The sequence below is a fragment of the Kogia breviceps genome, chromosome 11 (assembly GCF_026419965.1).
Source record: "Kogia breviceps isolate mKogBre1 chromosome 11, mKogBre1 haplotype 1, whole genome shotgun sequence".
In the NCBI taxonomy this organism is placed as follows: Eukaryota; Metazoa; Chordata; class Mammalia; order Artiodactyla; family Physeteridae; genus Kogia; species Kogia breviceps.
In genome coordinates, this window is record NC_081320.1 from 1,224,177 (window position 1) to 1,248,717 (window position 24,541).

A 24,541-nucleotide genomic window follows, 5' to 3' on the forward strand; every position below is an offset into this window, starting at 1 on the left:
ATTTACTTAAGACCATTCCCCACCTCAAGATTAAACATCTATTCACATTTTCTTCTTGGTTATTCAAGGTTTTTTTCCTAACATTTAAATCTTTAATACTTAGGGAATTAATTTCGGCATATACAGTGAATTAGAGAATTAACTTTGTTTTTTTAATGATTAGCCAATTTTAATCACATTTTCTAACTGGTTGTTGCTGGTAGATGGGAAACCCAATGATTTTCATGTATGTATTTTAACATTATCAACCTTTCTCAAATTCTTACTTATTCTAATTTTTAACTAGTACTCTATTTTTCTAGGTAGAAAATCATATGATTTTTTTCCTAATATTTATACTTCCTTTTTTTCCCTTTTATTTCTATGGCTCTAATAACTAGACCAGTCTCAAATAACCGTGTAGATATTATGGTATTTTATTTTTTACCAAAATTAATCTGGTATTTTTTCTTTTTAATTTTACAAAATTAAATGTCTTTTTTTGTTTTATTTTGCTCTTGCAAAAGCTCTGGCTTGTAGGAAGCCTTCAGTTACCTTTTCCTTTGCACCGTTGGCGAGGTCTGGGGGCCGCCCTTTGGCTGAGTCGGAGTGGAGTTTACTATGGGTACAGGGCTCTCCCGGTCATGAACTTTATGTGAGATAAGCAAGGTGCCCTCTCTGCTCATCCCTTCTCAAGCCAGTCGGTCACTTTGGCCCTAATGCTTATCAGGAGAGCCCGCCGCCTTGATGGCCGAGCACTGACTACAAGGAAACCCTTGTCGGTGTCACCTTGCTGTGGAGAACCAGCCACCCTGAAACGTGGGAAAGCCTGAGATTCCGAATCTCAGTGTCTGTTGCGTTTGCTGGACTGTATCAGTTGGGAAAAGAAATATTTTGAAGTCACACTGGCCTTGTTATTTGGTACTTGTTTAAGCTGGGAAACTGGGGTGAGGACCTGGAGAAGGAGGGGTGCGGTTGCCCCTGCGCTGTCCCCTAAACCCCTAGGAGAGGGGAGGTTTGGAAGGCAGCATGGGGACCTGGCAGTACAGACTCCCGGCCTTGCCTTTCCCGCCCCCATGTCCTCTGGGACGCAGGTCCAGCGCCCATCACCTCGTCCCACCTCGCCCCAGATAAACTCCCCCAACTGTGCGGCCCCTCCGTGCACGGGGAAGCAGCTTCTCCGGTAATGTCGGGAAGTCCATTGGCCTGGAACGTCCCTCTGACCCCAGGGGACCACACGCCACGTCACTGCTTCACACGAAGGGGTCGAAGGCCCCTTGGTAAGGCAGGTGGTGCTCTCAGACCCAGCCGGGCCCACAAGGCCGCTCTGGCTGTCGGCTCCTGAGCGCACCGCAGCGCCGGGCAGGCCTCTGGAGTCCACGCAGGTCCTGGGGGCCAAAGGCCGGCTGTTTTCATGAGGAGGGCGGTTGGGCAGACAGCCCGTGGACAGGTGCACTGCACCCCGTGTGGCACCGGCCTGGCCCCCCGACGCTTGCCGCTGCCCGGTCGGCCCCTCGCTCCTCGTCCTCTCCCCCGCCCTGTCATCTGTCCCCGCGGCTCGTGGCACCTGCGGGGGCGCCGGGCGTGTCCTCCCTCACCGCCCGCCTGGGTCCCTGCTTCACGCCCCTCCTTCCTCCTGCCTCTGTCCTCGCTACTGCCTGGCACGACAGGGGTTTTTAACGGGTCATTCCGAGCTTCCGCGACTCTAAATAAATGGACTTGGGCTGGGTCATCTTTTGTGCTTTGGTGGAGGCAGGAACATAGAAAGTTTTATACTCAGTTGAATTTATATTTGTTGAAAACCATCTTATTTATGAGCAAATATTAGGAACATGAATTGTAAAGTGCTCACTAGATTGTAAATTGCCACACACTTCCACTGGAGGCTCTTTGCCGCTAAACACAATACAGGAGAGGAAGCGAGATCCTGGGTGAAGATGCGGGGAGGGACGGTTTTCACGTCCGGTCTCACAATGAGTCATCGCTTAGAGTCTTTCCTTAGCTTCAATGACACTAACCGATCTCTTGGTTCTGTTTTTGTATCCGTTTTTGTGTGTGTACCTGTGCTTGCCAACACGGGATAATTCCAGGATGAAGTCCTGACTGTAATCAGAAGAGTGGATGATAACTGGGCGGAGGGAATGCTGGGAGACAAAGTCGGGATCTTCCCCCTGCTGTACGTGGAGGTAAGGCCGCGGCCCCAGCCTCACCCCTCCTGCACAGGGAGGTGAGGCTCCGCTCCCAGGCTCACCCCTCCTTCACCTGGAGGTGAGGCCCCGCTCCCAGACTCACCCCTCCTGTACAGGGAAGTGAGGCCACGCCCCCACGCTCACCCCTCCTACACAGGGAGGCGAGGCCGCGCCCCCACGCTCACCCCTCCCGCACAGGGAGGTGAGGCCACGCCCCCACGCTCACCCCTCCTGCACAGGGAGGCGAGGCCGCGCCCCCAGCTCACCCCTCCCGCACAGGGAGGTGAGGCCGCGCCCCCACGCTCACCCCTCCCGCACAGGGAGGCGAGGCCGCGCCCCCACGCTCACCCCTCCCGCACAGGGAGGCGAGGCCGCGCTCCCACGCTCACCCCTCCCGCACAGGGAGGCGAGGCCGCGCCCCCACGCTCACCCCTCCTGCACAGGGAGGTGAGGCCACGCCCCCACGCTCACCCCTCCCGCACAGGGAGGTGAGGCCACGCCCCCACGCTCACCCCTCCCGCACAGGGAGGCGAGGCCGCGTCCCCACGCTCACCCCTCCTACACAGGGAGGCGAGGCCGCGCCCCCACGCTCACCCCTCCCGCACAGGGAGGCGAGGCCGCGCCCCCACGCTCACCCCTCCTGCATGTGGAGGTGAGGCCCGGCTCCCAGACCCACGCCCTCTCTTGCCCTTTGTTGTTTGCTTCACCAGACCAGAGGTGACATCTCCTCAGGGGAAGGTTACCCCACAGTAATTGGAGTTCAGATGGGGACAACATGTCGGTTTTATTCAACCCTGAGGCTGTGAGAAGTGTCTCCGCCTCTTGGGAGTGGTCCGTCCCACCCCATCGTCTTGCCACGTGGGCAATGAGGCAGGGCTCCCGTGCGGACCCTCCCTAGACCTTCCCTAGTTCTCACGGGAAACCCGGGCCTGGCCCCATTTCTCGGAGACCCTCCAGGTTCCGCTGGGCTTGCCCCCAGAACCCCGGGGAGAAGAGCTCACCACAGGAAGCAGCTTCCCCGGGGACACTGCCAACAACTGAAGGGAACGTTGAGGCTCCCCGGACTTGGGGTTTGGGGCGGCTCATCAGCTCCAACCCTGGAGTGGGGTGTGCTCGAGCTCGAGCTCGTTTGAGGCCGGTTGGCTTCCTGCCTCTTTTCTGTGACCGAGAGGCTCTGGGTTTCCAGTGAATAAGTAATGGGCGGTGGCCAAGCAGGAGCTTCAGAACCTCTGACCTTTCAGCCCCTGGTCGCCATGGGCTGTGTGTGTGTTTGCTGTCTGTCAGCACACGTCCGCGTGCGCACGTCCCCAGGCTGACCCCACACTGCGCCTGTGCGCACGGCATCACCCCCGGGAGTCGTTTCAGCCAGTGCTCACGGGGCGTGGGCCCCAGACCCTCCCGGGGAGTCCTTGTCCGGCCTCTCGCACCCCACGTGTTCAGGGCCACCCCCTGCTCCGCAGGGGCCCAGAGCCGGGTGCCATCCCAGGCCGATGGCTCTCAACTGGGCCTGCTCCCACCTCCCAGCGTCCTTGCTCGGAGCCTCTGCTCCCCCAGCCCCGGGCGGGCCACACGCGGTGCAGGGGACATGGCCAGCTTTGCCCCTGCTGAGCCCTGTGGGCCAGTGGATTCCGGTACCTGCCACATGAAGGCCGCTGGCTGGGGTGGGTGGCCTAGGCTCTCTGCGCTTATTAGCCTCTGCTTTTCCAGCCCCATCTCCGGCCCTTTCCTCCCCTTCCCCTGCATGTCTTGAACCCGCGGTTCTTACATGTGCTCTGAAGCAACTCCCCGGGTGACTCTCAGACCCTCCCAGCGGGAAGTCCGCATACACGCTCCCCTCTCTGGTACACTTGCGAGCGGCACACGCGTACACACACGTGCCCACACACTCTGCTCTGTCCCCCACCCCCGGCGAGGACCACAGTCCACAGCACCTCCAGCCTCACTTGTGCATTTGCTTCAACTCTGGGAGGTGGTCTGCTCCATCTGCTGCTTCAGACCCAAGAACTCGACGCATGAAACCACCACAGTGCTGTCCAGACGTGGAGACTCTGTCCCCCCGACATCTTTGGCCAGTGGAACCTCTTCCAAGGCAGACGCTCATGGAGCCACTCGCAGAAAGATCCCATGGGCCTGTGCCAATGCCCCCGAAACGGAGTCAGCTCAGACAAGTCGCGGAGCTGGGACACCTGCCCAAGGGGGCCAGAGAAGGAGAAAGGACGGACGTTTAAAAGCATGGATGCAGCTCTCGGACACATTTTCTAAAGAAACCTGATGGAAAAGAGAGTGCCCTGAAGACTTGCCCTTTTAGGAAGTTCGGGAGCAGCAGACCTCCGCCCTCACCCCCGGCTGATGGAAGGCGATCCCCTGGGGGAGACCGAGCAGAAGAAGCCAGAGGGAGGCCCCCGGGCGGTGGAGAGGCTTCGAGGCTTGATCTGGGAGGTGCTGGTGCGGTGGTGCAGCTGTGAAGTGGGGTAGCTAACATTTTTGCACTTCTCTTTAAAATGCAGTTTAAGAAGCTAAGAAAAAAATTTGTAGGGAACTTGAGGCAGGTAATGGTGCCCCTGCGGGAGGCCGAGCCCGGCGCACCAGCACCCCTGCTCTGGAAGGGACTCGGGCATCATCCCAGAGGCCGAGGGTGTGGGCTCGGGGCCGGGAACCGGTCAGCAGGGCCTCCCGAGGCTCTCGGGGCTCACTCAGCCAACTGCGAGTCCGTGCCCTTGGGGCTCAGTGACTGGACCCTGGAGACGGTCCTTCAGAGCAAGGGCGGAGGGGCTCCCGTGTGCCCAGCGCCCTCCCAGGCACCCTGCTCTCGGCACAGCCTCCTGCCCCCCCAGGTCCCCTGAACCGGGGGCTGGGCTCTCCTCCAGGGGCCGAGGCGGAGCAGGGCCCTCGCTCCTGTCCCGCACCTCCCCAGGCACAGCGCCGGCCCGGCACCATTGCCCCAGGGGCCCTGGCAATAGCCAGGCGTTATACCCTGGGGACCTCAGCAGGCACCGAAGAAGGAGGCCCCGGCCAGGTGTTTCCCGAGGCTGATTCGCTGTTTCTGTACCCACTGCCTTTTGAAGTGTTGAGCTGACGTTCACCGTCACGCGGCCTTGAGGGCATTCCGCACGGGTGATAGAGTTCAGACCATCTTCCTCTGGGTGACAAGCAGGCATCTGAGGCCACAGGGTGGATCTGGGGTCTTAGCAGGTTGGGGCCTGGGCCGGGAGGGAGCGGGGCCTGTGTCGGGCAACAGCAGTTTGGGGCGGCCGTCATCCGCCTGGGTGTTGCCCTGTCTTAAATCACGTCCTCACAGGACCGAGTAGCAGGGAGCCCTGCAGCTGTGGTTTGAAGGGCGGGGGGGGGGGGGCGGGGAGGCTGCTAGGGCCCCGCGTGCAGTGCAGCCGTGACACCTCTCCGAGGAGGACCTTTCGGAGTGACCTTTGCTCTGGGGACGCGGCACCCGCTCCCATCCCAGGCAGGCTCTTTCCTGGGGCTCGCTGAGTGGGCTGGGGGACAAGCGGTTAAACCTCTCGGAGCTGGCCCGGCCTCGTGCTGTTTTCTGAGCGGGTGTCCAGTCTCCAGAAGCGTCCATATGTCTGACGCACCGTAGAAACCCTCCTCTCCCCCACACTCTCCTCAGCTGCCGGCTGCATCCACGGCAGGGCCTGGGCCGCGGGTTCTGGGAGGGGGCACTCGTCCCTCGGCACGTCCCCTGGCCCAGACCCTTCCTCGCTGCCTTTGCAGCTCCTCCTGTTGCGTCCCGGAACCCACCTCCTGTTCTTCACCCCCCTTGGTTCCAAGGACAGGCGCCGTCCAGCAGCCATCTCTGCAGTGGGCCCGCCGGCTCGCTGGGTGTCGCTCAGGACAGAGCAGGGTGGGCCGGGTCACTCCTGCCCTCGGAGGACAGACCCCACGTGTGGCAGGGCCTCCCTTCCGTGCTCTGGGCCTTGAGGGCCTGGGGTCAGGCGCCAGCCCCCAGGGCCCCGTGCGTGGAGCTTCACTGCTTGTCACACAAACAGGAGGATGCCCTGTTCCCCAAACACCCACGACGCCATGCGAAAGAGGGCAGATGAGGAACGGAAGCACCCAGCTGCCTGGGAAACCTCTGAGTGGGCGTCAGCCAGATCGGAGGCGCAGGCGCAGGACGGGGACACTGGGCCGGAGCCTTTGGCACGTGGGCGTGATCTGCCTCCCAGGGGTAGACGGGACAGCTGCAGGAATGGGTGCAGGTTGGGGGTCCTCAGACCCTGTCCTGGTGTCTCTTTAGAATAATTCCTGCCCAGACACCCGTGTGTCCTTACTGTAATGGAAGCTCTGTTTCTCTCATCCGCCCTGCACCGCCTCCTTTCCTCAGCCCGGGCTCCGTTGCCTCGAGCCGCCATGTCCCTGTCCCTGTCCCTGCGCCGAGACCCCGGCTACCCAGGCCTCCCCACTCCCCTCCAGGCTCGGGGCCTCTGTGCCGGGAGCCCTGCACTCCTGCTCACCTAATGAGCCACGCTGAGCCCCCTTCCTGTCCTTTCTTGGCCTCTTCGCTGGCTCCCGCTCAGACCCTGGTCCCCGCGTTCGGTCTTAATGTCCCTCATGCTTGGCAAAGCGACCGCACGTGGCAGGTGCTTCATAAATGACTGCGAGAGTGGCAGCAGCCCGACAAGTGGCTGGGGGCCAGTTTTCGGATTTGCAGAACGCAGGGATCGTGCAGAGCCAGGGCTCTGGGGACTTGGAGGTACAGGCTGAGGCAGGAGAGCTGTCAGACTAGCTGACTCTAAAGAGGAAAACTCATGGCCTTCAGAGGGGCGAACCCAGGCGGGCTGCCTGGAGGCAGAGGGAGGATACGATCCCAGATCTCTTTCATCAGACTCTCCTGGCGCCCGCCCTGTGCCTCCCCCGGGCTCTGCCCTCCGCGGCTCGCGCGGTGAGCTTGGTGGGGGCTCTCCTTCTGAGGACACTTTGTTTCTCTTCCCAGCCTCACTGTGGCCAGAGCCGCCATGCCTTCTGGGGGAGACCCCTGGGTTGACCCCTCGGGGGAAGGGCTTCCTCCAGTCCCTGCCATGCTTGCTCAGGGCCCCCGGGTGTGGGGATCATCATGTGTCTGCCTGTCTGTCCACAGGTCCCGAGCACGCCTCCATCCCGGCTTGCCCGGAGTGGGTGCACGTTCGAGCCTCGCTGGCTGGGCGAGCCCGCCCCCTGCCCACAAGGACGGGTGGGTGATGGCTGGTGGAGGGAGGCTCAGAGGGCCGAGCCCGGGAAGCCATCAGCTCTCCTGCCGGCTGGGGCCTTCTGGGTGGGAATTCTCCCCCTCTTTGTATGTCCGGTGTCACCCGTATCGAACTTGGATGTGTCAGTGTGTTTCCTCGTTTTGTGCTCTGGGCTCCTGGAGGCCAGCTGACTTGGCTGCCTGTGTCCTTGTGACCAGTTACTGTAATGGGCACCTGGAGAGACGAGGCTGCCCTGGCCTCAGCACGAGGGCCAGTGCCTCCTGGCAGCTTCCCGGGGGACCCCTGCCCTGTACTGAGAAGAGCTGACCCCAGGGAGCCACATCTGGGGATGGGAGCATCTGGAAAAAGAGATGCGGAGGTGGGGGAAGCTCTGAGGAGGGATGAGGAGCCTCGTGGTGACCCCGGCTGACCCTGGAGTCCTAGGGCCGAAACGCAGTGGAGGCTGCTCTGATGGGCCGGGCCCATCAGGCGGGCGGCCTGTGCGTCCCTGGGCACTGAGGACCCGAGTGGGGCTCGCCTCCTCCACAGGTGTGGGTGCAGGGGAGGGAGGGAGGGGCTGATCCTAAGCTGCCCTTGGGGAGGAGCTGGGCTGGCAGGGGAGGGTCTTGGAGGGGGGCCCGCCCTTGGAGGGAGGAGGAGACGGGGATTCTGGAGGTGTGCGGTGTCGAAGGTCTGTGCCCAGCTGTCCTCATCTCAGCCTCTTGGCAGAAGGTTATTTGTGGAGAACAACAGGGTTTAAGACTGCGTAGGAGGTGATTCGGAGGACTTACCGGGGAGGGGTGGGGGGGGCGGCGTTGAGGCCTGCAAGGGGCAGGAGCCAAGGGAGGAAGCGGGCGCTGGGCAGGGTGGTGGTCGGCCGGTTGTGGACCTGCCAGAGGCCTGGTGCGCCACATGGCTCCGTGGCCGGAGCGGTTGCGGTGGTGGGTGAGGGCAGCGTGCAGGGAGGAGCCCAGAGCAGGGGCTGCAGGCAGTGATGGGACAGAGCCCGGGGCCGGCGGTGGGAGGGGCTGGAGGGTGGGGGCGGGGCGTCACGGAGCCTTGCTGCCGGGATCCTGTCTCCTTCCCCGCCAGGGCCAGCCCCCCCCCCCGCCCCTCCCCACTTGCTGGATGGATGCGTCCTGGTGGCATCTGCTGAGAGCCTGTGTCCTAAGCCTGGAGCCCCGCACTCACCTGGAGGGCTTGTTCTCTGGTCCCGCTCCCTCCCCTCTACTGCCTCACAGGGCAGGGCCTCCCACAGCCCAGCCCTGCGGCACCTACAGGGAGATAGGGGAGGATGGGCCAGCCCCAGAAAGCGAGGCAGCTTCATCCCAGGGCCAGGGCACATCCAGAGAGTTCTGGCCTCGGGGAACCAGATCCAGGCCTCTGTCTGTTGGTGGGTCCCACGACCTCGGCTAATCGTGTGATGTGCGAGGGCAAACTGCTGCAATGATGCTATTTACAGATGCTGTGAGATGATGGAGGCAAGAACTGAAACCTGATTTAGCCGAATGGGTGTAATGCCCAAAATGGTACGGTTGCTAGCGGCAGCTGCTTCCCGTTTGAGAGGCCTTGTCTTCAGTGCGGAAATCAGGGCGGACGTCGTCTAAGCCTCAGCTAATTGCCACGTTGAACTTGGCCCTTCTTTACGAAGAGAGCATATTATTCTGAGCCTCCCTCTCTAAATACCGTATCGAAGCTGCCAGCTCCTCTGGGAACACGCAGCTCTGAAGTTGTCTCTGTTGTTTTAAAGGCCCACAGCCTGGAGCTGCCCCTCGTGCATTGGGTTTGCCCAGCCCACCCCACCCCCCAGTAACTGCTGGTTATTTCTTCACCGGTGTCTTGATTTTTCACCTCAGGCCCTGGGGCAGGCAGAGCGTTTCCAGGGAGGAGGCTGGGGAGGGCCTGTGGCTTCTAGTGGAAGGTCCGCATCCAAGCTCAGGGGAGAGGTAGACGGACGCGGGAGGCCCGAGCCCCGTCTCGGCCTCGGCGCCTCCACAGACCCTACGTTCTAGTTGGGATGCGGGCGGACAGACCAGCGGTGTCCCTGGTCGAGGGGGTGCAGCTCCTGGACGGGAAACCCCACGTGTCGTGCCCAGCATGGGCGGTGGGAGAGGGGAGTGGGGTTCTGACTTGCTGCTCGCGCTGGGGGATGCGGGCCCGGGGATTGGAAAGGTGCTGCTCCCGGCCTGACTGGGCCTGCAGGCTGCCTGAGCTGCGTTGAGCTGTGAGATGCGTCAGCACCGAGTTTCCTCCTCTGCAGGTACGGACGGTGCCGCGTCCAGAAGCACACCAGGGGGACCCCGGGAGGTACCGGGCACGGCCCCGAGCGGTGGTCCAGCGCCACACGCCCAGAGGGTGATGGTTGGCGGCCACCGGCATGTGCGTGCAGCACTTCTCAGGGGGCCGAGGCCTCTGAGGAGGTGGGAGGCCCTCAGCGCGGCCGAGGGGCCGGCTGGCCGTTCCCCACGCTCTCAGCAGCCCCGCAGGCGGGGGCCACAGCCGCAAGCAGAGGGGCTGTCTGGGATGAAGGCCCTCTCGTGGCTACGTCTGCTTCCTTTCCTTTCCCCGTCATCCTGTACTGCCTGCAAACAAGCAGCTCTGCCGACTTCTCTGAAGCGGTCCTGGCGCCGACACGGGGACGGGTGGTGTGGCCGTCGGGCTGGTAGAGCTTAGGGAGGGTGTGCGGCCAGGCGGGCTCTCCAGAGGGACACACGGAGACGGGCCCCTCGGGAAGCCACGCAGACCCCCGGGCCCGGGCCTGACGGGGCGGCGATACCAGTTCACCTGGGCACGGTTCACAACCAGCGACTCGCAGCCACGTGTGGTCGTTTCGCTGCAAAGCTCGACGTGGATTCACGTGGCTGCAGCTGTTGCCACCTCTCTCCCGTCCCGTGGCCTCTCTCGCGGCCAGCGGGTGGTCAGGCCTGGCCCCGGAACCGGTGGAAGCCTCCGCGTTCTTCCCCGTGGAGGGCTGGCTTCGCGCAGGCTGCCCCATCCCCACCTGCGGAAGGAGGCGGGAACGGCCTCGGGGCGGGGGGCAGCAGGTGGGACGCTCACGGCGAGCGGACGGGCGGGTGCACGGGGCCTCTGCGCGCGGACGGCTGCGCTGGGCGGCCGGGGCACGTCTCTGGAAGGTGGAGGGCGTCTCTCGACGTGCGCGCTGCCCTGCCTCGGCCGCGGGGTGCTCGCGATGTTGCCCGAGTTGTGCTCCTCTACGGATTCTGTGTTCTGGGCTGCTTCTGGTGCTGCTCCGCTGGCCGGCTGGCCGCTTCTGTGCACGTGCATACGGTTGGCGTATAGGCTGCATTTTCCTGCTTCTTTGCTGCCTGGTATCTTTAATTGGATGCCGGTGTTGTGAAGTTCGGCTTCTCCAGTGCTGGGTGTTTTTGTATTCCTACAAATAATTTACAGGCCTCGTTCTGGGGTGTAAGTTACACAGACGCCGTACGATGCTCTTGTGCCTGCGTCTTACGCTTTGCTAGGCAGGCCTAGGGCGCCTCTGACGCGGGGCTGGTCGTCCCCATCCCCACGTGCGAAGCTGCGTTCTCTACTCCACGCCCTGTGGTTTATCCGGTTCTTCGCTGCTGAGCTATCGGATGTCCCGTGTCTGAAAACTTCCATAAATTTGGTTTTAGCGTTTCAGGTGAGAGGGTAAAAATGGTCCTTGTTATTCCTTCTTGTTAACCTGCAGCGGTTTAGGATTTTGAAGTAAGGGTGACACACCATTACGTTGTACACTGTAAACTAGTACAAGGTTATATGTCAGTTATACCTCAGTAAAACGGGGGGGGGGGCGACAAATAAGGATAAAATTAGGATGCAAGAGGTACTGTTGACAGCACGGGAAAGCAGTAGGCCAGCCGTGGCTCTCCCAGGCCGAGTCTCCCCAGCCCAGGGCCCAGAGTGAACACTCAGCTTTCATCAGAGACGTGAGGACTGCGTGGAAGCCTTTGAGGCCCTCATCCTCTGTGCAGAAGGGTTACAACCAAGTCCAAACACCATCCTGCGACCAGTGCTCCGGGCGGGCCAGTGGGGGCGGCGTGGGCTGGCGGCTCCTCCGCTTCTTCCGAGCAGGTGGGACCCCCGCTTCCTCGCCCAGATCCTAACTCTCAGGACACCCTGATTCTGCCACATCAGAGGTGACCCGACAAAACCCCAGGAAGGAAACAGGAGAGATGCCGGCTCAGGTTCCTGCCGCAGAAAGTGGGGGGAGATGTGATCTTGCCTGAAGCTCCGTTTTGTTTCTCCGCTTGCACGACCTGTTTCTCACGAGCTTCTACGTCAGTGGGCATCTGGGGGCAGGGACCTCCTGCCGGACCTGAATATGAGTCCTGCCCGCGTTTCTGTGTCCGGGTGCTGAGTGTGCCTTCGTGAAGACTTAATGCGCTTCACCCAACAGACGACGCCTAGTCCCCAGAGGGCAGGCTCAGCAAGGGAGGCGCCGGAGGGGAGGAGCGGTGGGGCTCCCGGGGGGCAGGACTTCAGTGTTCTTTGGGTGGCCCCGCCGGGATCCGGGTCTGCGCTCCAGGGCATGATCTGGGTGCTGAGGCGTGGTCATAGGGACTTCCCTCCACGGAGATAGGTTAGGAGTATAGGGACCAGCTCTCCCTGATCACTCTCTCCTTTCATGTTATCTGAACAGTTTGTGAAGTTAACGTCTTGTCACGTACTGTACAGAGTGACATGTAATGTCTCGGTTTTCCTGTCATTGTCTCTGTCTTCATAACTACATAAGTAGCTGCTTTGAGGCCAGACTAGTAACAGTTCTCTTCCCTTCTGGGTCCTGGCATAGTGGCTGCACATAGTAGGCAGTTAGTGCGTTTGTGTAGTGTTGTTGAGTTGTGGGCCAGTGTTTCACCGAAGTGGTCAAAGTGTAAGGGCTCAGCCGTCAGCCGTTTCTGACGTCTTGGCTGGGACACCTTCAGCCTGTCTTCTTGGAAGCACATGGTGGGACTTCGCAAGGCCTTGTGAAACCGGCCCCTGCAGCTTCCCCAGGAGCTTCTGTGTGGTAGCCCTGCCCCCAGCCTGGACGCCCAGCTGCAGGTGGGCCCAGAAAAAAGCAGAGATGACTTCCATCTTCAGTAGACAAGCAGGGATGACAGTGTCTCAGCCTGCGGCTGAAGTGCGGGCGATGTCGGGAGGGGCCGGGCCTGGCTGCCCGCTGAGCCCAGGCCTCTCCTGGGGCCTCGGTTCACCCAGCCGCGGGAGCCGCAGCCAGCCGTGCTGTGTCTGACCGTTTCTGCCCAGGCTCCAGCTGCTTTCTTTCCTTCCCATCACGTGTCGCTCACATGGGCAGTAATAACCCTGAAAACCAAGTACGTACGTGCAGGATGGGGTTTCTTTCAGCCAACTTGAGCTCCCTCCACTGGACGCTTTTTGACTCAGAATCTCTCTGTCCTCACCCGCCGTCCACTCATCCTCATCCTGCTCGGGGACCCAGGATCTCCAGGCCTCCCCGTCCCCGCAGGCTGCCTGGGCCTCCGCACCCGCCTGCCCTCCCCTCGGCCGTGGCTTCGGCAGGTGCCTTCACTCAGCTTCCCTCCTGGGTATCCACGTCCCTACCTTCCCTACCGAGTCATCCAGGCCCGCGACTCGGAAACTTCCGTGGGCGTCACAGTGCCCTGGAAAGCTCCGGGCCCAGCCCCGAGTCTGACGCAGCGGGTCTGGGTGGACCCGTGTCTAAGAAATAAGTTGGGGGAGAAGCTTGATTTGCAGATTCCACTTGGCCCCAAGGCTGGGCCTTGACCATCGATATGGGGGGCCGCCCACCCAGGCGGAAACCTGCTTACCAGGCCACCTGCCCCTTGGGTGGGCCTCCTCGGTGAAGGTGGAAGCACACTTAGCCGTGGTAAGGTGACAGCAGAGTATGCCTTGGCTGAGGCTCAGGCCTGTGTTCAGTGCGGAAGGAACAGCGAGTCTGATTGCGCGGCTGGAAGGGGTCACGGGGCCTCCGGGTGCCTCCCTTCCAGAGCAGAGCGCGTCTGTGGGGAGACGGCCCTGCGGTGCCAGCCAGCACCTCCCCAGCACTTCTAAGACTTGACCACGAATCTCTTCCCAGAGTAGCCGTCTGGGCCTCTGTCGCGGCGTCTCTCCCATTGCCTTTGCTTAGCTCTTCTGTTTGGAAGGGGGCTGTGAGTGGCTGGTGACCCGGACCCTCCTGAGACCAGCGTGTGCTCGGGGCGCCGCCTCCTGCAGCCGCCTCGACCCCGCCAGTTACTGCACAGGGAGGAAGCGCAGCTGGCTCTGGCCTCACCTTCTGCCCGGCCTCCTCAGAGAAACTCAGAGCTGTCCTCCGTGGCTTTCATTTCTTCCACATCCTCGAAGCGAGGGCAGTTCGGAGTTATGGTGTGAAGCCGTCGAGGACTCCGCGGTCTCCCTGGGCGGCCGTTGCTGTGCCTGTGTGTCTGTTGGCACGTCTGAGCCCTGGACTGAGAGAGCAGGTTTCCGGCCTGTCTGAGCTGTGCCTCGCAGGCCAGCGGGGGCCACCGTCCACCCCTCCGTCGCTCAGCCCTTCAGTCAGTCTCCCATTGAGCGCCGCCGTGCGCCGGGCCCTGCGGAGAATCGCCTTGAAACCCACGTTCTCGCTGGACGAGAGAAGGGTGAAGAGAAGATGGAGTCTAGAAGGCAGTGTATCCTCTGTGCAGACGAGCTTGAAGAGGGCAGGGAGGCCGGGGCGGGGACTGTAAGAGCTCTGCTGCTCAGAGAAGCCCCCGGGGGCGGAGTGAGGGGCCCAGGATGCCCCGAGCTGCCTGGGGCTGAGGGACCGCGGGCCGAGTGGGGGGGGAGGCTGGGGGCAGGGGCCGCGGGAGGCCGGCCTGGTTACTCTCAGGACTCCGAGTTTGCTGCACACACCGCGAGTGGGTGAGTCCACATCCCCTCCCTGCTCAGGGCACGGCCTTTGGGCCTGTGTCCTCTGACCACCCCCCGGCCGTGTCCTTCATTTCTAACCCCGCCTTTACTGGGGGTTGATAGCGTAAAACAAATGTGGAGAGAACCGTCTAGAGGAAAAGTTTTCAACTGTGCTGGGTCTTGGGCCCTTGAGAGCAGCCCTGTCATCTGTCACCATCTCCCAGCCTCCCCTCCACCGGTCTCACCTCCCCGGGGTCCCCCCGGGGTCCGTTGTCACACGTGGACCAGACCGTCTCCACGAAGGTGACTTGGGCCTCGCTCCTGCCCACAGCCCCCGGGGGGCTCCTGCCTGCAGCCCACAGGCCGCTCCTGGGCACAGAGGCGGCTAGAGGCCCAGCCCCGCCCTCCTGCCAGCCTTGGCTCCCCGTCTGCGCCGCGGGGCGATGGCCTCCCCCTCCTCGGGCCTGGGTGCCGGGCGTGGAGCGGCGCCGCTGCTGTGCGGGCCGCGTGGGGACCTCGTTTCCTGTGACGGCGTGTCCGGCCCCACGTTGCGGGCAGTAGGCGCCCCGAGTCTCCTTGCAAAATTGTATCCTACTGCGAGGGTGTTGTCTTTGAGGCTGTGGTGTGGAGCAGGAAGAACCTCGGTCCTTTAAAAAAGTTTGCAACAGTTTCTCGTTTCATTCCGAGTGAAGGAACACTGTCGTTTGGAGAGTGAGGATCTGTGAACTGTGCAGGGCGGGGCCTCCTCGGGAATAATTGGGCTTCAAGCCCTGCTGGAGGCCAAGGCAAAGGAGGCGGCGTGCGCGCGTGGGCCAGGCCAGAGCAGCCAGCCCGGGCTCTCGGGGCTGCACCGGTCGCCTGCGGTCACCGGGCAGGGGGTGCAGATTCAGATCGGAAGGCTGGGCCGTGACGCCCAGCTCCCCACGCGGGAACCGATGGCTGAGGCTCGGCTCGAGACCGGGTACAGAGAAATGATCCCCGGGGGTTAATTCACGCTTCTGTAAACCTCTGTATTTAAAGGGGGATGGGGGCTTCCCTGGTGGCGCAGTGGTTTAGAGTCCGCCTGCCGATGCAGGGGACGTGGGTTCGTGCCCCGGTCCGGGAGGATCCCACGTGCCGCGGAGCGGCTGGGCCCGTGAGCCGTGGCCGCTGCGCCTGTGCGTCCGGAGCCTGTGCTCCGCAGCGGGAGAGGCCACAGCGGTGAGAGGCCCGCGTACCGCAAAAAAAAAAAAAAAAAGTGGGGGGATGAATGTGTGTTTGAAATCTGCTCCTGTTAGCACTTCTTTTTTTTTTTTTTTTTTTTTTTTTGCGGTACGCGGGCCTCTCACCGCTGTGGCCTCTCCCGCTGCGGAGCACAGGCTCCGGACGCACAGGCGCAGCGGCCACGGCTCACGGGCCCAGCCGCTCCGCGGCACGTGGGATCCTCCCGGACCGGGGCACGAACCCGCGTCCCCTGCACCGGCAGGCGGACTCCCAACCACTGCGCCACCAGGGAAGCCCAGCACTTCTTAATGCTAAGTTTGCAGCACTGTTCCTATGTTAATATGTTCTTAAATATGTAAGTTTGGGGGAGAGTTTATTGAGTTGTCCTTGAGGTTTTAGCTACAGAAGTCTTCTTCTTCTCGTGGGATCTTAGTTCCCCAACCAGGGATCAAACCCGGGCCTTGCAGTGGAAGCGCAGAGTCGTAACCAGCGGACCGCCAGGGAAGTCCCCCAGAGAGGTCTTCATACCGTGTTCTCAGATCCAGCTGAGAAAAAGATGAACGTCTAGGAGATGGAAATTGAAGTGCTAACTTTATTACCAACAAATCTCAGTGGAGGAACGTGGGTCAGATCAGAGGCAGTGGAGCTCGCTAGCGCCTCGCCCTCAGGCGTGGACCCGGGCCTCCCGCCCGAGGGCTCGGCCCCCTTGTCTAGAACTACCGCCCTGTGCCAGCTGGGAGCAGGGAGGGGAGCCCAGGCCTGAGCTCCTGCTGCTTAAGAAGAAGACGGACCCACAGGGGCGTCCTGCCCCAGCCCCGAGCAGTCACAGGCCAGCATTCTAGGGGGGTGTGGGGGGTGGACAGGGTTGCCAGACCCGCCCGGGCCCACCTCCTTCAGCCTTCCTCCCACTTCGGCTGGCAGGTTCTTGTCCCCTCTGAGCTCTCAGACACCCTTGTGGCCCCCGCGGGGGTGTGGTGCCAGGGGTGAGCCCTCTGAGGACCGTGGGCCCCCCCCTAGCTGGCCTCCTGACCAAGCCACCGACGGGGAGGAAACCTTTGTCAGATCCGCCATGAACCCTCGGCTCCCAAAGCCACTGCGTCTAAACTGGGGAGCAGCGAGGTCTTTTCCGGCAGCTCAGGCTTCGTACGGAGCGGAAAAAACATGGCACTGCCGTGCCCCGGAGGTCTCACCATACGTCGGACGCTGTCCCAGCCTCATCTGCTTGTTTTGTTTTTAATGACTTCCCGACACACCTGGCTATTGTTCAAAACAGGGAAATTCAGAAAAGTGTGAAGAAGAAAATCAAAGTCACCCATGATCCTACCAGTAAACGTGAATAAAATACACGTGTAGGAGAAGAATGAATAGAAACGTTGTGAGCGTGCTGTTGTTTCCTTTATTCTTTTCCATGTGTAAATTGACATATATTGTGAACAAATTTGGGATGGCGCTCCATCAGTATTTCTGTTGCTTTCTTCATTCAATTGTGAGAATTTTCCGGTGACGTTGTTGGAAAATTGACAGAAGTCAGGGGGTCCTCCCGCTGGGGTCCTCCATGCCCTCCCCCCGCACAGAGGAGAGCCGGGCCCTGGCCCCGCTGACACCGGCCCCCGTTCCCAACCACGCGTCTCTGCAGCCCCTCTGCCTGCTGTTCCTCGGGACGCCGGGGCCCCCGCCTCCTTCCCCTCCCCGGGTGTCAGCAGGCCCCTCCTTCCTCAGTAAGGACTTCCGTGGCCTCCTGAAGGCAAAGGGGCCCTGTGGGACTGGTCACCTTGATCAGAAGTGCCCTGCAAGCGCCCAGGCGGCCCCGCGTCCCTGGGGACCTCGCCCCCCTCGGCTCCCTAGAGCGTGCGCAACAAGTGGTGCCCCGTGCCCCCCTCTTTTGCTGGAAAACAGCCTTTGTCTCCTTTAAGTTCACCTTCAGGGACCTTGGAACTTCCAGTCCGGGGCCCTCGGCTTTCAGATGCACCCTGCGGAGGGGCTCAGGATGAAGAGCCCAGGAGGAGGGGGCGCCTCGGAGCAGGGCCGCGTTGGCAGGACAGCTGGGCCGCAGGCAGGCGGACGGTGGTCCACCCCCCCATGGGGAGCACCTGGCGGCTGGCAGAGGTGGGCTTTGTCCGGCCCGGGGTGATGGGGGCTGAGGTGAATGCCATTTGCCCCTCCCCGCTTCCATTTTTAGACATCATCTCTCCCCAAGTCCTTGCCTCTAATCAGCCCTTTCCTGCGAGATGAGACAGTTGTGTGCAGCTCTGGCGTTGGCTCGCACTGGCCTTGGTCGATGGATGTTTCTCGTTTAACCTCAGGAACTGGAGCACGGTTCACCTGTTCACTTGGGCAGCAGAACTGCAGCCTCGTTCGTCACCTCGGGCGCCTGGGGACAGAGCAGGCTCAAGTGGGAACACAGGGGGCGGTGGGGGCTTGGCGGGGAGGCAAGTGGCCGCGCTGGTGGTGGGGCGGCGGCCAGGGGCGGTCGTCCTGTGATTCCGCCAGACCCTCGGGGCCCCCGGCCTTGCTGCGCCGCACCGTGTGAAATGTTAACTCGGAGGATGGGAACCGCCTCCCGCGTGGGTGCCTGGCCCACAGCAGGTGCAGGACCCACCGTCCAGTGGGTGGGGACGGCCTTGCACGTGGTGTTAACAGACGTCTCGCGTTCACCGTCCTGCCAAACGCAGGCTGGGACTGCTAGCAGGCCTGCGCGGTCACCGGCACACGCTCGTAACAAAAGGAAGGGAACAGAACCTCCCCGCCTGAACCTCCGTCACTGTAGCTGGCCTCCCAGTGTGAGAATTCGCATGACCTAATTTTCGCGCCGAAAGAAGGTCTGATTTTTAAAGACGTATTTGAATCTCCAGAATGAACCTACCCCCCCCCGACAACCGCCAAAGCCACAGGTACACCTCACGGGGTACGTTGTCTTTACCCTGAAGATGCCGCAGGGCTGGACAAGCCACCCCCATGCCGTGCGTGAGCGGAGCCGCGGTGCGTCTGGCGAGACGGAGCAGAGAGGCGTGAGCCGTGGTCCCGCCTCCTGGGACCCGCTCGTCTGGCGTAAGGGTCACACGAGCCCGTGGGGCACAGCGGCTCCCCGTCCCACGTGCTTGGCCGGCGGTCACCAGCAGGCCACCTGCGCTTGACCAGCCCGGCCAGCTGTCGAGAGCCTTGGTGCCGGGGGCTCCCTCTGTGCCCCAGATACGGCCTTTGGGAGGGGGGCGGGGGGCTGGGGCTCCATTCTCACCACCCCCCAGACGGTTTAGTTGGTGAAAAGCAGAGTGTTTTACACCCAAGAAGCACTGATCGAAATGCCCATCAGCCGCCTGCCTGCCCCGCTCGGCGAAGGGGGCTCCCGCAGTGTCTCCTCACAGGAGCTTCGGGCAGGTGAAGACCATCCCCGCCGGCTGCTGAGTCTGTGAAGCTCTGAGGAAGAACAGCCGCCTGCCGGCGTGACGACCTGTGCTGCCCTCAGCCCCCGGGTGGGAGGAGTGGATGAAAGGAGGCACCCGCAGAGCCGCCGTCCAGGGTCACGTGGATGCTCCACGGGGCGGGGGCTCCCACTGAGAAGCCGGCTCTCCTGAGAGCGGCAGGGTCTCTGGGGGCCGTGGAAATGCAGAGATGTGGGCACCACCCCAGGCCTGCTGAGCCAGGGTCTGCGTCTTGAAAGGCCCCCGGGTGGCGGCACACACTGAAGTGCAGCTGGATCAGACCAGAGCGGGTGGCGGGGCTCGGGGACACGTGCTGTCCTCCAGCCCGAGTCCCGGGAAGGGAGGACACCCGTCGCTCCCCAGGGCGCATCACGGCCCGCTGCCCCTGTGCGGACGCGTGGGGACCACAGCCCCCCGCCAGGCCGGGCGGAGCGGTCGGCGCGTGCGCCTGTTTCCCGTCGTTTCCCTTGAAAACCGCTGGGCACGTCCCACCGATTGCTCTTTTCCCTGATGTCTTCCCCTGTGCCTGACTTTCCAGTCTCACTCCCGTTTTCAAGGTTCCATTCAGTCTAGAGCCCTCTGGACAGAACCAGTGGTCTGGTGACCTGCCCGCCCAGGTCTGGACGTGCGCACACCGCCAGTCCGTGCCTGGATTTCCTGATTCTGAAACTGCGGTTTCTGATACTGACGCAGCGGGGTCCCCGGGGACCGAGTGAGGGACTCCAGGGCCGCTGCGTTGGGGACGAATGGGATTATTTGAGCCCAGGGGCGGCGTCGGTGCCCGTATTTCTGTACAGAAATCTGCCACATGCGAGCAGGTCTAGACCGGGTTCTGGTGCCCATAAGCAAAGGCATCACGCCTGGCACTTTCTGCTGCTGCTTTTCTGTTGGCCCTGCAGGCGGGCGCAGAACATGGGGTGAAGGAGGCTGGCCCTCAGGGCTCAGAGGGCCCCCGAAGGCTGCGAGGGAGGGGGTTGGGCACCGGCTTGCTCTCCAAGCGGCGCTGCTGATGGGGCAAATGAGTAAAGCCTTAAAGCACCGTGAGACCGCTGAGCCTGATGGGAGGCAGCGTTTCAGGGCTACTCATGGACTTAGATCACACGGTTTGCGGCCTGGAGCGAGTTTTACAGACCCCGGTGAAGGACAGGAGCTTGTAGTGGAAATGCTGAGCCGTCTGAAGGCGGCGGCACGCCCAGCACCTGTGATCGGCTTGGCCCGTGGACACGGAGCGTCCCTCCCTCTCGTTGCGCAAATCCAGCGCTGCTGCTTTTGTTTGGTTTTAAGTCATCGAGATGCTGCCAGCCGCAGACCCCGGTCGGTGTGCGAGGGGGGACCTGCAGGGCCGAGGGGCCCTTCCTGGCCTGGCCCACGGCTCCAGGCTCATGGGAGGACGTGGCACGGCACCTGCACCAGGCGCCCCGCAGAACCACAGCCGGCACCACGTGGCCTTTGCAGGGACCTCGTGCCCTTGAAGTTTCCCCTGGCGCACACACTTCCTCTCCTGCTCCCGTCAGGATCCGGTGTGGCCTTCCAGCGCCGCCCCCGCCCCGCAAAGGCTTCAAACCCTTCTTCCCACTGGCACCTGGGATGGTGACCCAGCGCCAGCACTGAGCTCGCACCCCGGTCCCTGCTCATGCTTCCCTTGGACCCCACTGTCCCCACCTGGTCCACAGGTGTGTCTTGTTCCAGGAGGGCCCTTGTTGTGGCCCCTCCCCGGACCTTGCGGGCAGGGCTCTGCCGGCAGCCTGAGGCCTCTCCACCGGGAGTCCGGTCAGCCTAGGGTGGCCGCGTGCCGGGGAAGCTGTGTCCTGCTGGTGCACGAGGTGGGCAGCACGTGGGAACCGCTCCCACCCTGGGCACCCCCTCTGGGTGTTTCCCAGGCAGCCCCGCTCGGCCAGAGTGGGGAGGAGGGAGCAGCCCCTGGAAAACACAGCTTTTCAGTAGAGCGTCCAGATGCCACCCTGGCCTTCGCTGTGTTTTCTCTGCACCGTTCATACTGGACGTGCCGCTGGAAGAGCCTGGCAGCTGGAACACTCTGGTGGCTTTGAGGCGCGAGCAGAAGGCTGGATGTGGGGTGCAGCTACTGCCCACTGACGCCTGCCTCCCCCTCTCTCCTCAGCTCAACGACGCCGCCAAGCAGCTGATGGAGACGGACAGGCCGGGCCCGGCCTCCGCATCCAGCTGCCTCGCCTTCGTGCCCTCTGACCCCGGCGCGGGGGCCAGCGCGGTCCCGGGCCCCACTGCAGGCAGCACGGGGGCGGTCAGCGCCTTCCAGCGGCGTGTGGACGGTAAGAAGAATGCCAAGAAGCGACACTCCTTCACGGCCCTCAGCGTGACGCACAAGTCCGCACAGGCCGCCAGCCACAGGCGCTCCATGGAGATCAGCGCCCCCGTGCTGATCAGCTCCAGCGACCCGCGGGCCGCGGCCAGGATCGGGGACCCCGTGCACCTGTCCTGCAGTGCTCCCACCCAGGTAACGCCGCTGCGGCTGGGGCTTCCTCCTCGGCTCCGCGTGCTCCCCGTCCCCCGGTCCCCGGGTGGGTGTGAGGGAGGCCAGGCCACGGTGCCTTTTGGGGTCCCCGCCTCGGGGCCCCCGAAGCCCTGGTGGGAGGTGTGTCTTGGTCTCAAGCAGCATTCAGACAGCCCAGGGGGATGTGAGGTGCTTCTCAAGGTCCCGTCCCAGCCCGCCTCAGCCCTCTGACTCGCGAGAAAGTCTGGGTTAGCGCAGCTGTGTCTTCGGCATCTCGTGACACTGGTTGACGTGCTCCCTGTGGACAGAACCAGAAGTGACCACGTGTGTACAGGGCCCTCCTCTGTGGGACGGGGCACTGGTTCCGTCCACCAGGGAAGCGAAGGGGGCACCTCGCTCTCAGCCAGCCAAACCAGGCAGCCCTGGAGCCAGGCTGTCGCCGAGTCCACTCTGGTCCTGCTTGCCGCACGACGGGCCAGTCGACCGAGAGACGAAGTGTCGGAGCCAGGAATGAGGTGACCGGGCCCCGGGACCCAGTTTCCCGCAGTTACACTTGAAGTGAAAGTTGTGACCAGGCTCGGGACTTCAGTGAGTGTCGTCAGCAAGGGTGAGAGGTCAAGGGAAGCCGTTTGCAGCCTGGCTGTGGCCCCATTTAATTCAGCCGTCGGGAGACAGGAGGGGTGGTGCTGAGCGCCCGTGAGTTGAGGGCCAGCCACCAGGGCTGCGAATGGCAGGTGCCAGCGTAGGTCCGTGGTCGTGGGGGGGGACCCAGAGGCCAACCCCGTCCCCTCTGCCCCCGCCCCCGGCGCCACCTTCTGGGTCTGCATCCTCAGACGGCAGCTGCCTGCCTCTGGCTGCCCCTCGGGCCCTGCGGTAACGTTGACCTTCCCCTGGGTGTTCCTGGAGGTGCCCTTGCCTCCCAGGAGCTCTGAGCACCCTAGCGTGGCCCGAGAAGCCCTTCAGACTTCGGCCACCACCCTGCCGTCTTGTCCAGCATCTCCACGGGTCTCCCCTGTGCCGTCCGCACCAACCCTGCACCTGTGGCCCGTGCTGGCCCGGCTCCCCCCTCCCCCCGTGGCTGTTCCTGCTCCTCCCCGGCCCTCGTCCCCCCTCCCCTTCGCGGCCCACACACGTGGAGGCGGCACGGACACGCGCCCACGCACGTGAAGGGGCTGCGTCCGCTCGCGCCCGCCCACCTCATCCCTGGCCCGCAGGGCTTTCCCCCGCATCCGTCGTGGACTGTGTGGCCTTTGTCACTTGTACTCGTGGCCTCCTCCCCGAGCCCTGGACTCGGAGGTCCCGGGCAGGGACGGGCTGTCGTCCACCCCGTGTTCTGTGTCCCGTCTCCTGACCCCCACCTGGCCGTCTCTCCTCGGGTGGCCCTGGGACCCGAGTCGGCCGCGCTGCATCCTGAATGGTCTGAGCGTGAAACACGGTGGCCCCAGGGATGCCACTTGATGCCCCCCCGTGATGGCTCCCACGGGCTCAGGGCCCACACCCCGCCGTCTGCCGAGAGGGCGCAGCTGTGAGGTGGCCAGCTCGCCCCCCACGCCGCGTGTCCGCCACGGGCAGCGGGGCCCCCAGGGGAGCGAGGTCGCCTGGGCCTCCGCTGCCCGCCCTGCTCACACTCGAGCCTGGTGAATTATTCCTCCCCGCCGTTCGGAGAAGTCCGGGCTCGGCCGAGGTCCTCGTGGACAGGGGAGCGCCCGGCCACCTTGCTGCCGGGGAGGGCGGGTTCCCGGGAGGGGGCGGGGAAAGGCTGTTTAGGCCGTCTCCACTACGCAGAGTCCAGATGTTCGCTTGCTGAGGTCGGGGGTCGAAGCGGGAGATGATTGCCCACAGCTCAGAGCGGCCTGGCATCAGGTGACCCAGGTCGCGCCCCCACCGCCCCGCCGCACTGCCTGGGAAGCCCCGGGGGCTGCGAGGAGCTCCTGGGCCGGGCAGCGTGGCCGGTTATGCCCCGGAACAGGCAGCCCCAGTCCTCCAGCCCTGCTTCCCGCGCGCGCTGTGCGTCCGCCACAGGCGGGGGCGCTGCGCCCTCACCCCGACACCCGCAGCTGTGTGGGCCGAGCCCGCCTGCCACCTGTTCGGTAGATAGAAGCCTTGCTGGGGCAGAGCCACACGTGCTGACTTGCGTGTTGTCTGCCCAGCTGTTCTCAGGCCACAGCAGCGGGGCTGGTGGTTGTGAAGAGACCACGTGACCCGGGGACGCTAAAATTCAGACCACCCGGCCTTGTGCAGGGACGATGGCCCAGCCCCGGGCGGCAGTGTCCCCTCCGCCGTGGCCGGGGTGGGATGTGGCCGCCGGTGCACTGGCCCCTACGGGCTTCTGCGTGGAGATGTTCAGTGGCCAAAGCGAGTCCCCCAGCCTGGCTCCGGTCAGCGGGGATGAGGTGGGAAGTGGGGTCCAGGGCACCCAGGGGAGCCCAGGAGTTTGGGAGCAGCCCACAGCGCCGTTTCCCTGGAGGCTCCGTGTTGTCTGTGAGCTCTGACTGCTCAACGCAGAGGCCGGCGACCTCGGAGAGCAAAGGTGACCCACGCAAGCCGAAGCCGGCGTCTCTGTGCCCTCTGTCCGTGGACGGCCGTGGGTGGGGCCTCGTCCAGCCAACGGCAGGCTGTCACCAGATTAGGTGTTTCTCAGCTTCAGAGAGACCACGGCTTACAGGCCAGCTTCAAATAAGCCAGCAGAAGCCCTTGAGATCAGAAAGATGTGCTTTAAAATCAGGGAAAAGGGGAGTGTTTGAAATTCAGCGGCGAGAACATCAAAAGGGAGCATTTCTCTAGTGCCTGAGGAGTGAATTGGAAGAGTCCTCCTGGAAGCTTCGGGGTGTCTTTCAACGCATCCGCCTGTGTGTGGGGTGGCCTGCAGCCCCTCTCGCCACCTCCCCTCGTGTCGGCCCGGGACAGGCTCTAAGCGGGGAGTGTGGGCGCCGACGTGCCGGGCTCCCCGCCCTCTGCCCACCTCCGGGCTCCTGCGCGCGCTGCCCGTGGGGAGCCTGGGCTTGAGTTTAACATTTTCACAAGGTGACAAAGGAAATTCTGTGCCTTGTCTGGAGCAAAAAAAAAAAAAAAAAAAGTACCCAGCGAGCACGAGATGACTGAAGTGTCTCATCCTTGAGGACGTTGCACAAGAAGAGCTTTCTCTGCGGACGTGGGCAGCGCTGTCCCGACGCGCTGGCTGCAGGGATGAGAACGCTGGCGGCCCGGCCCGGGCTTCTCGTCCACCGCGTCAGCTGCCGACCGTGTCTGTTC

At 63.0% G+C, this 24,541-nt stretch overlaps 1 protein-coding gene across 2 annotated transcripts in view; it reads left to right on the forward strand.

The window, feature by feature from the left end:
* Positions 1 to 24,541, forward strand: part of SH3RF3 (SH3 domain containing ring finger 3) — a 197,967-nt gene that overhangs the window by 115,457 nt on the left and 57,969 nt on the right. For both annotated transcript variants that reach the window (XM_067006988.1, XM_067006989.1), the window contains 2 exons: positions 2,070 to 2,165; positions 20,939 to 21,292. In XM_067006988.1, coding sequence (XP_066863089.1) covers positions 2,070 to 2,165; positions 20,939 to 21,292 — 450 coding nt within the window. The remainder of the gene's footprint in view (positions 1 to 2,069; positions 2,166 to 20,938; positions 21,293 to 24,541) is intronic.